The following is a 16,530-nucleotide window of genomic DNA, read 5'->3' on the forward strand; positions in this document are numbered from 1 at the left end:
AATGAGTGAAGATACTGCCACCAGAGAATGGTTGTTTAGCACTGATACATAGATAACGGGGATTTTTGATTAAGGACAAGCTATCACATCATCTGAAAGTGAAGGCTTACATGTTCTTTGCGCTGGAGTGTGCAGATACTGAGGGTGGAGGATCTGGCATCTCTGATGTTTCTAGCAGCCAGTCATCTCCTGCACAGAGTTTTGATAGGCTTAAGTGACCTTCAATCATGCAAATCTTGGCCTGCTCTCTATGGTAATTCACATTTGTGATTTTGAGAGACTAACATTGTACTGGAGAATTACACTGCTGTGTAGTACTAGGGAAGGAACCATTTTTTTTCTGTTACTGAAAAGCAGATTACATCACTTGGATTTTTATGCAGTAGCTTCACTGCTTCTCACTATGGCTCAGCTTCCTCCTCCCACTGCTAGTCCAACAGGACATTTGATTCAGATCCATGCAGATAAATTACAAGGTAAATTACTGACATCAGGACACATTTCTTCATGATTTCTTCATTTGAAGACTTAGTGGGGGAGACAAAATAAGGAAGACCTTAAAGTTAAACGTAGCATTCACTTAATGGATATTCAGGCAGTACATCCAGGCCATAGCCTACAGTGATAGCAAGGACTTTTTGTATCTGCCCCCCACTGCCAATCTGACACAAAACCCTCTCCCTCTGGAAATGGAAAAAGGGCAATATCTCTGGCTGTTTTCCATTTAGTCACTGATCAGCAGGAAATAAATTGTTTCTCCTTCCTGTAATTCAGCCAGGCAGTTCAGGTCATTATATCTGCCTCTGCACTGTGTGCTGTGACCAGAAGCAAAGCTGGTCTCAGATGCATTAAAAACCAGCTCTTGGTGAGTGGGACGATGGCAAAGGGCTGCAAGGAGGGATGCTGAGTTGTGCTGCCCGTGCCATGGCACACAGTGGTTCCTGTAACACAGCATGGTTCATGGGCAGAGGGTGCACAAGAACATAGTTGTGTAAAACAATCAGAGCCTAATTGCTGCTGATATTCTTTCCTGCTTTATAACTTGCCTTAGTCTCCAGAACCCCTTTAGCAACTCTGTCAGAAATTCGTCATAGAGTCACAGCATGATTCAGGTTGGAATAGACTTTAAATATCATCTAGTTCTGGACTGCAAGTTCACATTAATGGGTCATATTGACCTTCTGGAAAGTTTGAGGCATGTTTAGAAAATGCAGCAAGTGCATCCACAAGAATAAGAATAATGAGGAAAGCAAGTAAGAAGAAGAATGAAGTATCTTGAAATTATTCTAATGGATGGCAAAAATAGTGTAGGATTCACTGGAGAGACAGAGGAAATCATGGTCAGGAAATTAAAGTTCATGGAAATGTATCTAGAGTAAATGAATGCTGTTTATTTTGACACATGAGAATATTGCTTTGTGATGGTTTTTAATGGCTTTGTAAGATGAAGCCCTGCTGTTTGATGAGGGTCATGGCAGCACCAGCAGCACCACAGGGCTGGGGAATAAAACAAAGGCTTCTTTTACTGTAGCAGAATAAACTACCCTGCCTCATTCTTGAGTATTCCAAAACCCCAGAAATGTATGGGAGTGTTGCATTTATAGGTAAGGCTCAGATACAAACTGTTACAAGTATCAAAAGAACATTGAAATACAAATTTCTGCTGTTATTATTGGAAGGGACGAAGGGTTTCCCTCCATATTGCAGCAATGCCATATTTTGGTGCCATAGGCCTGTTGCTAAAGGAAATGGTCAAGTGGGAAAGAGCTGAGCTGATTGTGACTGAGCTGATGGAGTACAGCCCATGCAGAAGCACTGAGTGCCACCCCAAAGGCAAGGAAGCGATGATGCTGTGGTGCTGCCATCTCAGCTACAGCCAGAGCTGCAGCAGTTCTAATCAGAACTAATTAGTTAAATCTTTGGGGATTTTTACACCACACAGTACTTGGAAGGGAAATAGGCTCAGTGATGTTCATTTCAAAGTATCTGATTAACGGTGTGAACTAGTTAAATGAATTCCGTGTGCAGCCTCTCAAACAGAATGCACAGTTAAATAAAGATGGACAGAAACCTTTTCCAAAACACAAATTTTCTACCAGAAAATGATAATTTCGCAAAAATTACACAATTTGAAGACAAGTGATTTTTAGAGACATTCAAAAAAAGAAGCTCCTAGAAATCATTAATCATCATTTCTAATAGCAAAGCACAAAGCACAAGGATTCTATCTTCAGACTTTCCCCACTTTCTGTTCAAGTGTATGTGTGCATAGTATAGAAAATAAACCTAAACTTCCATGACTCTCCAGAGTGTCTTATTATTTCTTTGGTCTAATAATAAACGAGATAACTATGACTTTACTGTTTCCAGATGATTAAAAGATGTATTAATAGCACAGTAGATGTACTGTGGAATGCATCACTGAGAAAACAGTAACACTATAGCCTCTCTAAATTATTAGGAAGTGTTAAACTGGTGAAGGGACAGATCTGAACTCCTGGAAAGATAAAGAAACATGTTCATGTAGCAGTGGTGTCTGTCTATTCTGAATAGTTGATTAAATCCATCCTTGGTCAGATAGCTACATTATTGGAGGCAAAAAGTTAGTCACCCTGCTAACATATCCTTATCTCTGTAACCTTCTGTACTGCTCATAAGTGTGGTCCTTTCAGTGGTCCTTGGTGCCAGGATCTGTCAATGTGCAAGACATTACAAACCTTTCATTTTTTGAAAGTGTCCTTCAGTGAAAGGAGGGAGAGGCTAAGGCTGCTGCAGAACCTTTGACACAGCTGTGACTTTTCAGGGCTAGTGTGAAAGGTGCTGGATATGAATTGGCAGTAAGTGGTGGATGCATCTGTTTTTGCATCTTCTTTAAAGTGATGCAGTTTGGCACCATCTGTAGCTTGAGGCCTTTCCTTGCTTCTGTTTTTCACAGTTTCTCTAATTGTTCATCAGATCATTGGCACTTAGACAAATGTTCTGGTGTTTCTTAAACTGAAAATTATAGAAAAATACTAGAGAATGCAGGAGCCTGTATACCTAGGTTTGTTTAATAGATGGATTTTCCTGTCAGAAGCTTGCAGAAAATTACAGTAGCTGATGTACTGAAGGTAAAATAAGATCAACATCAAAAGAGGTTTATTACATACATTACATCTAATTTCATACATTAGATTTTCATACATCAAGAGGATGTTAGACATGTTGGCAGGTATAGCACCTGAAAGCTTATTTTGAGAAAAATCTACTGAGAAAACCTGTCTTGGGGTGACTTTCTGATACTATATCCCCCATCTCAATCTCTTTTGAGACAAAACCTTTACATATTACCAGACTTCTGGCTATTCATCTATATCACAGGCTTCCAGGTATCTTAGATACTATTAACAACCATTAAGTGTTGGACATTATGTTGTGTTCTGCAATCTTGCTTGTTTTTGATGAGAGGCAGAAAGAAAGTCCCGAAACCAAATGAAAATTCTGTTGAAATTTAAAGACATTAGAGCACAGAATTTTTGGGTTGGGCAAGGAAGAAGTTTTTTCCTGACTCAGGATGAATAAATTTTTCTCTCACAAGCTGGAAAAATCAGTCTTTACTAGAACTTGACCCACTTTATCTTGACCCATGCCCCTGTGCTCACAAGCTGAGAGTCATTGAAGTAAAATGATGCCTGCTGAAGAGTTTCCCTTTGCCAGCATGGTCAACTGTAGTAGGGGTTCTGTGCTGTGAGATGGCCACAAAAAGCTGGCAGAGATTGCAGTTCTGTTACTGCATTGTATTCCCAGGAACCTGTGGATGGCTCTATGACATAAGAAAGCAGACACAAATCCTGGCTGTAGTGGACAGTCCCAGATAATGATGCCATTCAAATGTCACATTTCTGTCTCAAATGACTGGTCACTACTGCATGTTTTGTGACATGGTGATAGTTATTGTTTGCTAGTTTGTTTTTCACCTTGGTGGAATACACTGTGCAGTATATACACTACTCCCCTTCTCAGAAGTGCAGTGATAGATGAGCTCTCAGTACTACATTGTGGAGGCTGCATTTATTCTGACACTGTTTTTCCTTCTAGGCTGTTGGCTGTGATTATGAGATAAATTCCAATGCAACAGAAGACCAGTGTGGAGTTTGCCTGGGAGACGGCTCTGCTTGTCGTACAGTGAAGATGATGTTTAATCAGAGTGAAGGATTTGGTAATATGGGTTCTTCCTTCAAATTCTTCCATGGGTGAAGTCATTTCTCTACGTAAAAATTATTAAAGTGCTTTTCATTGAAAACTGAGTGATCATCTGCGTGGGAAATTGCAAATGGGTGTTTCAGTGAATCATGCTTCTGCCAGGAAAAAATGCATACTCTGTGCTTTTTAAGTACACCTGGGTTACAAAACTTGTCAGAGACCCAAGAGGTCCTATGCAAGTTATACAGTTAACAACAAAATCAAAAATAGCAAGTGCATTTACAAAGTGGATGTAATTGCCATCTTGAAAAATGTGGACCTAATCTCTGTAAAGTGGAAAGCATCAAGCAAATGCTAGAGTTACTGGCTTGGGGATTTATTTCTAAGCATCATAATGGGGAGAAGAGTAACTCCCTGCAGGGCTGAAGTGGTCTGAATAAGCACTTGGAGGACTGAGCCTGTCTTTACTGGTGGTAGCAAGACATTCAGGCTTTAAATTGACTTGTGTGGGATGAATGGGAGCTAGAGAGTCTGGAAGCAGGAGTGGGACTAAAACTGATTAAATATAGCAGCAAGCTGGAGGTAAAGAGACAGCCAGGTTGAACAGCTTTCCGTGGAAAACCAGGACAGGAGGGGGAGAGATGAGAAGACAATATAATAGAATTATATCTCCAGAATAACTGGAGAGTTGTGCTTGGAGTAAGGTCTGCAGCTAAAGAAAGAGGCTGATGCAGGGATGAGAAGTCTCATGATCAATAACTGGTACCATTGTAGTGAGGAGGGGGAAGTTGCACTGCCGTCAGCTTTGGGTTTGCGGGATTTTTCAAATAAAATAGTTGTGCCTTGCACAAATATGATTTGTGCTACTAATTTAGAGCTAGTTTGACCATGCTTTCCAAACTTTGGAGTAAAAGCTTCTGTAATATTTCAGGGTTTTTTTCTGTACTTGAGTTGCTTTCCTTCTCTCTGTGTCGCAAAGATAAACTGTGAAGACAACTGCAATCCTGAAGCAGTTCAGGTTTCATATGTATGTGAGACTTCTTCCAATACTACAGTAATCCTTCAGCCTCAAATGTTTTGCTTCTGCAAATCTAAAATTCACTCTGCCTTTGACTGTGTGGGAGTTTTCCAGGGTTGAAGAAGTGAGCTTTATTTTCGAGTAACAATTTTACATAAAAGTTCCAGTACTGTAACATATGAAAGGATAAGTGCCTTTTATTTTATTGAAATTCATTTTGTGTTTTATATTCACTTACCTTTTCCTTGCCACAAGATTCAGTCAGCCTCACTGACAGATGTGAGGGATACTGAGTGTTAAGTAAAATGCTTTCTTTATATTCAATAAAAAATGTATTGATTCTGCATATTCTCTCCCTTCCATGTAAAAAATGTATTGATTCTGCATATTCTCTCCCTTCCATGTAAATTTACTCCATTGCAGAATAAAAAAAGGAAAAATGTCAGGCAAGGCAGAGGTTGGTGGGCTCTTCAGGACATGTGGATCTCACTGATGTGCACAGGTGTTAAACTGGGAAATGGAAAAAGGCTTTGTTCACAATATCTGTTTTCTTTCTGTGTCTGACAGATGTGTTGTCAGTGTTTTGTCAGATTTTATAGCAGAGTGGTTGCTGAAAAGATTATGTGAACATGAAAACTTCAGGCTCACTAATTCAGCATAGGTAACAAAACTGTACCAAAGCATGCTTCCAGTCGCTGGCAGAGAAGATTTGAAAAGTTTTTTTGTGTTCAGTGGCATAGAAATATACAAAGCCAAAGCTATTATATTCTGATTTAAGTCTTTGTTCAGAACCTCAGTCGAGCAGGGCCCTTCTTGGTCTAGCAGCTGCAGCAGTTTGTGGTCTCTGACTGACTTGACTGATTTGCCATGTCTAACTAAAGAAATGCTAGGGAAGAGTTTTAATAATTCAGCTTTTCCACTGAAGGTGAAAGGCTGGGCAAGGTGATCAGTTTTACCTGAAGAAATTTTCTTAGAAGTCTTGGAAGTCGTACTGCCTCATGGTCAAAAAGGAAAGGATTGAAATCTGTATTATTACTCGCATTTTCTCTAAAAGTCTTTGTTTTTCTCATGGATGAAAAATGGGAATAGCAATCTAGGGTCATCCGACAGAGCCACAGGCATGGCTGCATTGTCTTGGTAATGGCTTCTGTTGGAGTTTCATGGAGGAAAACAAATCAGAGGTCTAATGTGAACACAGTGTCTCAGCTGTTGACACTAATATTCACCACCTTGTTTCCAGGGGGTTCGTTTGAAAATCATTTAAGTTGCCTCTGCTGAGCTTTGTGGGCAGAAAGGTTACAGCATGAGCTGGGCATGGAAAAGCAAGAAGGTCAAGCCTGGGTGGAGAAATCATGGTAGTGTCTAGCGTTTGGCATAGAGGGAGGTTGTGCCTCAGGAATGTGTATTTTTAAGAGAGGCTGGAGAGTAGAAAGTGAACTGTTATGATAAGGAGAAACAGTCAGATCTGGTCATCATTTGAACTGCAATGCTGTGCTAATGGCCTGAGTTAAACTACTTTTTTCTCACAGAAGTGAGGAAGGAGAAACAAGTTTTCCAGTTCTTGTAGAGCTGTGTGTACAGCAAGGGTTTTATTAATTTGGTCATGTCTGTTTTGGGAGCATATAGATTTAATTTTAATTAAAAAGGGAAGGATTAATCTGAGGGTTGCCAATTCACAGGTGTGTAGAAGCACCCACAATAGGTTTGCTCCATGATTTAATGAGCTGTGTGTAGGTAAGACAGCTGACAATTTGACTTTTATCGAGTCTTGGATCTCTAGATCCTTATCAAATGAAATCACATAACCAGGAACAATTACATAAACAGCATCCACAGAATTTTCAAACAAAAATTCATTATGTTGAGTGACAAACTCAAAAGGTTGCTGCTGATTAGCTTTCCTTTCAAAATCAGATAATGTTTATTGGGAATCAGCAAGAGGCTCTGGGAAATAAGGAAGTAATTTAGTTGATAGGGAGGGGCAGGGAGAAGGAAGTGTGATACACTGAATAAATGGTAACTTCCCTTACCAGACAGTTGCAATACATTTAAAATAAGGTTTATGAGCAGCAGTAGGTGATTCAGACAAAAATAACTATGCAAAATCTTGAAAGGATATACAGGTTTTTGTGTTGCGACAGAACAAAAATTGTTTTATAGTTTTTATGCTTTGTGTTTTGAACAAATGTTCTTCTAATTTAACTGAGAAAAACCACCCCAACCCACCCCTACTTACTGTAAAAGGACACCAGCATTGCAAAGCCAAGCTGTCAGGATGTGACATAATTAAGATTTTCCATCCTGTGTTCATTTGTCCTGGTTGTAAGTATGCCTTCTAATCAAGCCTTTAGTTATATAATCACACACTGTTCATAATGTGTCTTCTCTTCACAGAATGAATAGAACATTTGGGAGAATCATTAGGTTTAGTTACTTACAATAGACCTAGAGCACTGATATACTGAATAATAAAAGTCATTCAGTGGGCTTCCAGATTTTGTTACTTCATTCACTTAGAAAAAACTGATGCACTTAAAAAAAAGAGTTTGAAATTCCAAAGTCAGTCTAGAAGACTTGCAAAAGGTAACATGAAGAAAATGCTCCTTCTTAAACATCAGTCGCTGGAAACCCATATATGTAATTATATATTATCAATGTAATTAGGAAGGACCTGAAGTGGACAGATTCTATGTTGTACCATACTCAGCATATGACATTTTAACCAATATTTATTTCAGCACAAAAGAGCTGCAAAGAAAATTCAGATGTTAAAGATTCTTGGGCACTTACTTTCAGCAGCAGGTTGTTGTGAAGCACAGAAATACTTCTGGTAGGTGAAGAACATTGATACTGAAGATTGCTTAGCCTGCCCCGTGTGGTTTATCTCACTCATGTGAGTGAGTAATCAAAGGTGATAAGCTCATTTCACAAGAAAGATGAACAGGATGTGAGTCTCAGAATTTAATTCATGACCTCAGAAGAGTGTGATGAGAACAGGGAACTCATGTTCCAGTCTTGAAGTAAACCGGCACAAAGGCAGCTCACACTCCCAATGCACCAGCTTGTAGCAATTTCATCCATCTAATTTCTCAGCTAGGGGCAATAACAAGAGTGCTACCTGTGTTTGTGTCCAAGTGTCTATGTGAACTTCCTATTTTTACAATTTAGTAGCAACAACAATAGCAGTTTCCTGTAAGGTAAGAAGCACAGAGTCTGATGTCACACATTGCCTGTGATGTGAACAAAATTCTGTAATAAACACTTTGGGTCATTCTTAACACACAGACCAAAAATCTCTAAACAGGTAACTACCCATGAAGAGCCCTTGAACTTTGTTAGGAAAATAGGCAATTTACAAAAATATGCTCAATTTATAGTAGTAATTTGACGCATTTGAATAACATCCTTTTTTGTTGTTGCTCTTCTTCACAGAGAAGTTACATTTAAGTAAATTTAAGAGAAGGTACATGGAATTCTGTACATAACTCTGCATTGGGTACAGATGAAAATGTTCTTTGCAAATTGAAAAAAAACTTTTCCCACTACAGGCTGTTACCTTGCTGGAACTCCCTGGCATTTCTCCAGATTACAGTATGCCAGAGCCCTTGGGCATGGTTATGGAAAGGTTGATGCTTATGTGTGGAGTAGACTTCCCCTGGCACAGCTCTGAAAGTCATTCACCTCTTCATCCCTTCTAAATGCCACTGGCATTGCGTAAACACTATTCCCCAGCTGATATATTAGAAACCCTGACTTGGAAATTACACTATTAACAATGTGAAATACAAGCTCTGTGACAGGACATTTGTATATTTTTTCCAGCAAAGTTGTTGTTTTAATCATTTTACAAACAAGTAAAATGCAGTGACATTTATGTTGTTCACCTCCATAAATTTTTCTTGTCTCTTAGGATATGTTGACATTGGGCTAATTCCAAAAGGTGCAAGGGGAATAAAAGTCATGGAAGTTACAGAATCTGGAAATTTCCTTGCTGTGCGAAGCAAAGACCCAGAAAAATACTACCTGAATGGAGGCTTTATCATCCAATGGAATGGTGAATACAAAGTGGCAGGCACAATATTTCAGTATGACAGAACAGGAGATCTAGAAAATCTGACTGCTCCAGGACCCACCAATGAATCAATATGGATTCAGGTAAAGAGGAGATCACAAGCACAACCTGATCATTTGGATGGCAGCAGAATGTGCTGGGGCCCTGGAAGTGGGGCTGGGAAAATATATATGTTGGTGTACATATAAACCACTATTAATGTACTGTCTTGAAAAAAAATAATTGAGCTGTTTTGGAGAGAAATAAGCGCCTTGCTTTTGAGGGTTGTTCGTCCTGCCTAAGCACACATGTCCTGAATCATACTCCAGTATTTGTTAAAGGCTGGTGTAATCCTGTGCTGCCACTAGAACAGGGATCCTGACACCTATAGTTGGACAGTCCCTTGCCCAAACTTTCTTGTCTCTTGTACCAAATTTTTCCAACACATGTCTGTGATGTGAACCAGATCCAGATGAAAAATAAGTTGTCACAAAAAGGGAGCTGATGTCAGGCTGTGAACAGTGAGAGCTAGGGATGGCTGACAGCAGTGACAGCTTACACAGAGCAAGAAAAGCATTACATAGATGGGTTAATAGCTTATTGTAACTGAAACTGACCCATTTAACATCCACACAGGCTGCTTTCTTTTGTTTCTTTCCTTTATGGATTCTGACTTAAACATAAGCAGCTTCTGTCAGTTTTGAAAAAATAATTTGGAATTGGCCTTTGATCTTTGAAAGTATCTCTCATGGCTTGCTTGCACATGTATCCACCATGCAATTAAAACAAATATTAGGGGTGTGATGGGATACCACTTTCTTCCTTTGAATGGCTGGTGAGAAGACATAACTAATTAGTGCTCAGGCATCACTTCTAGTACAATTGGGAAGAAGAGTAAAATTTCATGGCTGAAGTCTTTTATCCCTTGATGATGTTTACTTTCTCCCTCTCAAGTAAATTTCTTGAGTGCCTCTTCTCAGCTGGAATTTTTCTTCCTAATTCAGAAACACTGAAAAATAATATTAAAGCAGTGTCTGAATAGCATCTGTAATTTTCTGACTTAATGGTTGTTTTGTAACATCTATTTCAGAAGGCAGGAAAATTATAATTTATAATGGGGATAGGCAATAGCTCTTAATCAGCAGCATAGGGATGCTTTGGATGGACTTTGCATTATCTTTTCTTACAGTCAATAGAATACCAATTATGGTGACCCATTTATTCCCCCCTATATTTGCAGAAGTGCATGGTAAACAGCTGTGTCTTTGAAAGATTCACATATGCCACTGTCGACACAGAGACAGAAATTCTGCAAGTCTCCTTCTCTGAACTGGTAGCAGACTCCAGGATGGGCAGTTTTAATTCCTGCAGTTCCACACTTTGCAAGCCTTTGACTGGTAGATTAATTAAACAATTAATAAACCCCACTCTCTCTAGCTGCTTTTTCAAGAAACTAACCCTGGAATCGAGTATGAATACACTGTACGTAAAGAAGAAAGTAATGAGAATGAGATTGGAGAGCCAGAGTATTTTTGGCAATATGGAGAGTGGACAGCCTGCAGTGTTACCTGTGGAAGAGGTAATTCCTCACTTCCTTTTTCTCTTACTGTTTGCCTTCATTACAGACGTAGTCCTCAAAGAGGTAATGTTATTTAATCTGTATTTGGTGGGAAATCAGGTCACGTGGTTACAAAAATAATGTGAGGAATAATTTGTTTACTTTGAGGGTGGCAGAGCACTGGAACAGGCTGCCCAGAGGGGCTGTGGAGTCTTCTCTGAGGCATTCAAAGACTGCCTGGTTGTGATCCTGTGCAGCTTGCTCCAGCTGACCCTGCTTTAGCAGGGGTGTTGGACTACATATTCTCCAGAGGTCCCTTCCAACCCCAGCTATTCTGTGATTTTGTGAATAATGCATGTTGACTTCTAAATAAAAAAATTTAAAATTATATAAGTCAGGTTTCTAAAACACCTGCCGTGAAATTCTCAGCTTCTGTGAACCAAAATGAGAAGGTACAGCTTCCTTTTCCTCAAAATTTTTTGTCAATATTCTTCACCATAGTCCTTCTTTCCAGCAATACGAATTTATGACCTACTATTGTTTCCCTATTAAGTCTTTTCAATATAATAACTATAAAAAATATTCTTCATTTCATCACTTGACAAGTAACAACACTTTTTTTGTGCATTGCTCAATAATTACTTAATTGTAATTAGTCTTGAGAACTTCCATGTCTTTGCCAGTTTAGCAGTGGCTTGGATACCACTGCAGTTATATTGTAGTTCTGTGCAGCACATTAAAGCAGACAAGCAGAATGGTGACTGTAAAGTAGAATTTAAGAACAGGTCTAGAAGTTGGCTTCTGGCAACTCACACAGAATACTAGCAGGAGAACTTCCTCTAAAGTAGCTAACATGAATGAGATAAAGTTAATGTTTGTAGTACACCAACAATAAGGATAAAGAGACCAAATCTTCGCATTAGTATTTTTTTTAATCCATCTCTTGCAGAAATAATTTTGAAAATGGAAAAGTTTGAATATGAAGGGAAGTCTGAACTTGGAGGAAAGGAATTGTAGCCTTCTGAATTAGCTCTTGATTTTCACAGGACAGTGAAAGATTTCTGGAGATAAAACCATAACCTTGTTCTTTGACCATTCTGTACAGTTAAAAAGCTGTACAGAAGAGTAGAAGATCAGTGCTATGAACAGACCAATAATATGAGAAAGGCCTTTTCTAATGTTAGAGTATAGTTAGTGGTTTTTGGTAATTACTGCTCTTTTAACTGCTTTGTGTAAGGAAATAATAAGGACAAACAAGTACTTTAATGAATCCAGTTGTGATTCTAAAAGTAGTGATGACTGCACGAGTAACAGTTTTACATCTTTTCAGTCAGGGAAGACACTAAAGTAATGCATTTTCAGTGGTTTGGACAAAAGGCATTTTATGGCCTAATTTTATAAGATTAAAAGAAGAACTTTTAGAAGCCTAGTGTAAAATATTCCATCTGAATAACATCAACATATTATTTAAAAAATACTTTTGTATATATAATCAATGTAGTATGGAAATGTGTGTTCATTCATATATATGTATGCTTGAGTAGACAGATTATGTGATTTGTTTTCTTGACTTTTTGCTTTAAGAAGAGTCTCTCAGCACAAAACTCTGTGTGTTTGGTGGTGGGGAGACACCCACCAGTTTCTTTAAATAGGTGCACAAAACAAGTGTTCTCCTTAATTGTGTGCTGTAGGTTTTAGTCCTGATACCTGCCTAGTTGTGAGTCGTGTTTAATGTAAAAATGGTTGTGATAAAAAGGGGAGAGGAAGGAAATGTGTTAGTAGACTGTTTATTATGCTGTTTTGAGGTTCTTTTTACATTAGCTGCAGTTTTCCCAGAACTGTTTCTCACTAGGTAAATTGTAGTCCTGTGTACTCTCTTCTGCATAACAAACTGTATGATAGGGCTTTGATTTTTAACTGCCATGTGGGTTCCTTAGATAGAGAGCTCTGGTATGTGAGGTTTTTCAGGTTTTATTTACTAATTGACTTCTTCTGTTTGCAGCATTTGTACTTTTCATAAATGTTTTTTGAGCTTATTGCCTTTGTATAAGCAGAAAGAAATAATATGTTTCAGAGAAGATTATGGATTTGGTGGAATCAGTTGGAAGGGGAACTGAGAGGTGGAGCCCTGTTCAGGAAGGGAACAGACACCTCACCAGTTCTCTGTGTTCCTTCATGGACAGAAGAAACAAATAAACCTCTAGCCCTCTTTCCTCTGAGATACAGATGTTTAGAAAAGTAACTGGACAGACCTAAAGAAGGACATAGTTAACTAATGCAATGATGCAGTCAGGGTATTGTCTCTCACTCCCTGCCCATTAAAACAGAGAAATCCTGGCACAGAGCTCCAAGGGAACACTTGGAGCAGGGAAATCTGATATGCCAATCTGCCTGCAGTTCTCTGCAGGTACATGTTTTTTATTTGTTGTGCTCTGGGCCATCAGGATGTGGACCAGCATCACTGTTCATAGCATTGAGTTTGGAAAACACCTGCAAGATCATGGAGTCTAAGCTTTGTCCAGACACAACCTTGTCAATGAAACCATGGCCCCAGGTGCTATATCCAGTTGTTTCTGGAACATTCCCAGGGATGGTGACTGCACCACTTCCCTGGGCACCCTGTTCCAATGCTTGACAACCTGTTCAGTGAAGAAATTCTCCCTGATATCCAGCTGACTTCCACAAAACTTCCTTCTGGCTATGAACAATGTGATTTATTTTATGTGAATGTTCACTCTCTTTAGATTCAAAACTTACCAGTGTTGGCAGGAACACACTTACTGTACGAAATCACTGTCATTTGAAGTATTCTGAAAAGTTTATAACATAAAAGTGCACTGAAGTAGACAAGATAATCTTCTGCTATGGGTGTGCTGCACAAGTATTATTCAAGACAAGCCTACAGAGAGATAAATAAGAAAAGCTGTATTTATTTAGCCTAATGTTTGTGATAAATACTTTTTAAGGATTATTACAATTATGTGAACAATAAACCAATATTTTTAGGATAAAAAAGAAGGACCAAGGAAGATGAACTGTTGAACTAACTTTGACAGCCTCACCTAGTGGGAGAAATTGATCCTTACTTAGACTTCTGTTCCCTTGGCAAACGTGGACCTGCCAAAGATCCAACATAGGTTCTTTTCATCACCACTGGTCAAAACCACAACAAAAAATCCAAGGGTAGGTCAGCCACAGAAATTGGGACAATACAAACAAATACTTTCTGGAGCCAAGAGAGAAAATTTGCATTAGGGAATAATAAATGGGGCTGCAGACAGGGCAATAGACTGATACAGGAAAGCTTCATCAGTCCTAAGAGAAAAACTATGATTTTAGCCCTATGGTGCAGCTCCTTATCCATGAGAAATCTATGTGGAAGAAGTTCCAGTGATGAATAAAGACTTTGTAGAGTAAAGCTGTCTCTTCAGAATGAACTCAGGGCAGTTCCTTGGCCATATTTTTCCCCAGATTATTGGCCTCAAGGTAGCACCATGCCATGCCCTGATGCATATCCTTCTCCAGCTCCACTGCAGTGGAGAAATAGAAGATTCAAATGTTTTCATGTGTTCTCATGTTCCTTCATGTGTTCCCATCTATTGTAGTGTCAAAGAAGGCTCTGGTCAGTCTATTGTTAATAGAGTTATTAAAAATATTCACTTCTGTGGCAAGTATGCCTAATACTGCCTACAGGGAAAAGAACACATTGCTATACCTGATACTCATTTGTAATGTAGAAAATAAGTAATTACATTGCTATCCAGTTCATGGCAAACAAGTGCCAAAAGGGGATAAATTGTAGCAAAAGTCATAACCCTTTCTCTGTCCTCAGTGCACGACAGGTTGAATCTCTTCCTGCCATTTGCTTTATGCTTTATGAAAGGAATTGCTTTGCAGTCAGAATGTGTGCACACTGGTGTCCTGCAAACTGCTGCACCCTCTAGATAAGAGCTGTCCCACCAGAGTCTGCTCTCAAGACAGCAGGTAGAGCCTTTTAAATTAAGAATAAAAAAGCTTTTTTACATGCAGACTAAATTAAATGTGTTGTTTGTTGTAATCTTGTTTCTTAGAACCAGCTTTGAGTGGCATTAAATGTAGCAAAAAGAATAGAACAGGACAGCCACAACTAAGGGAGAATAGTAGCCAATATAAAAAAATTGTTTCTCCATAGATAGCATCAGTAATTGGCAGAATTTCAAAGCTCTGCAAAAGGACTTAACTTGGAGATTTTTGGGGGGTTAACTGTTATGTGCCCTCTAAATCCTTCACAACCTTCATAAAGGATGCTTTGCAAAATTGTCTCCAAGTGTTCCTAAACTTGCAGTTTAGAATTGATTTTAAATACAAAGGCCACTCTGTTTCCGTTCACTGCTGTGGGTCTGAGTTTTATATCACTGAGTATGTGTAGCTAATGTAAAGATTGCCACTTTTATTCTGTGCATAACTTGTGCATGAACAGAATATAATTTGTTCATTCAAATACAAAGTGAACTCCTTGCAGAGCATCTAAGTGCACAACTCAATTACATGTTCAAATGAGCTCTAAAATAAATTTTTTTTTTTTCTCAAACATCTTTTATACATTTGCTTATGATCCTTCATTTCTGTTGTTTACAGCCCAAACTGAGGGCTCTGCAGCATCAAGATTTCTAATCTCTCTTTCAAAAGCCTTTCACACCCAGATGATTTTGAAATGGTACCTTTCTTTGCAAACCAAGTGAGAAATCAACATCTGTGTGGGTCAGCCTCACATCTAAAGAGTCATGCATTAGGGATGAAGTGTTACAGAGAAGTAGTAGGAATCTCTTAGCAGATTTAGTGAAATGAAGATTATTCTCTGATCTGATGATTATCTCTCTATGTTTCTCCTGTGTTTCCCAAAAGTTTGTGTTTTTTCACAGAGCTGAGATAGTCCACATCCGGTGAACCAGTCAGCATTAAGGTCAGAGAGAAGTAAAAGCCTTCTGTGAAGTGAAGGGAGGAAAACAGCTACCTCTCAAAACCCTTTATAAATAAAGTTTAGGTTTCAAATATTACTGAGGTTTCAGTATATTTAGAATTTTTAATCTGTGGCTTAAATAGGATACTGCCCACTTAAGTTATACAACTGTGTAAATACTTGCTAGGGCTGGGTGAGTAGTGATTAGCTGTCTACTTATGCAGTGTTTTCTATTTTAACTTGTTCAAGCTAATAAAAACAACTGTTTCGTTATGTCATAACATGTAAACATACATTTATATGTGTGTATGGATACATGTATATAGGATTCTTTCTAGCTTTGGAGCTGAACTACCAGAGATTTTGAAAGTACAGTGGGAGTTCACATAACTTTCATAAAGAAGTTGTTTGTTAGAATAAAATAGTTCGTTGATGTCAGCTGATCATTTTATGAGAATGTACAGCTTCAAAGCAAAACTTGTGGAAAGGTTTATAGGGGCTTTAAAGTGAATTGCAGCAGCTGAAATGACACTAAAAATTTATCAAAGCAAAAGATTTCTTGTTGTTTGTATTTGGAACAGCAACATATCATGATTTTGAAAGGGATAGATACATTTCTGGGAACTGCTTTGTTTACAGTTAGTAGAAAGGTTGCTAAATTTTCTAGTCATATTTATACCAGAGCATAAAAGAGAGCACTGCTCCCTGGGAGTCCTGCACTCAGCCAAAAAGGTTTCTCCTGTTTCAATTCACTTACAAATAGGAGATCACCATGTCCGAAC

General features: G+C 38.6%; 1 protein-coding gene across 1 annotated transcript in view; it reads left to right on the plus strand.

The window, feature by feature from the left end:
• The window catches only part of ADAMTS12 (ADAM metallopeptidase with thrombospondin type 1 motif 12), a 166,183-nt gene that overhangs the window by 120,116 nt on the left and 29,537 nt on the right, over positions 1-16,530 (plus strand). Inside the window, exons 15-17 of the mRNA XM_058827536.1 lie at positions 4,078-4,198; positions 9,111-9,355; positions 10,689-10,830. Coding sequence (XP_058683519.1) covers positions 4,078-4,198; positions 9,111-9,355; positions 10,689-10,830 — 508 coding nt within the window. The remainder of the gene's footprint in view (positions 1-4,077; positions 4,199-9,110; positions 9,356-10,688; positions 10,831-16,530) is intronic.

The sequence above is a fragment of the Poecile atricapillus genome, chromosome Z (genome assembly GCF_030490865.1).
Source record: "Poecile atricapillus isolate bPoeAtr1 chromosome Z, bPoeAtr1.hap1, whole genome shotgun sequence".
In the NCBI taxonomy this organism is placed as follows: domain Eukaryota; kingdom Metazoa; phylum Chordata; class Aves; order Passeriformes; family Paridae; genus Poecile; species Poecile atricapillus.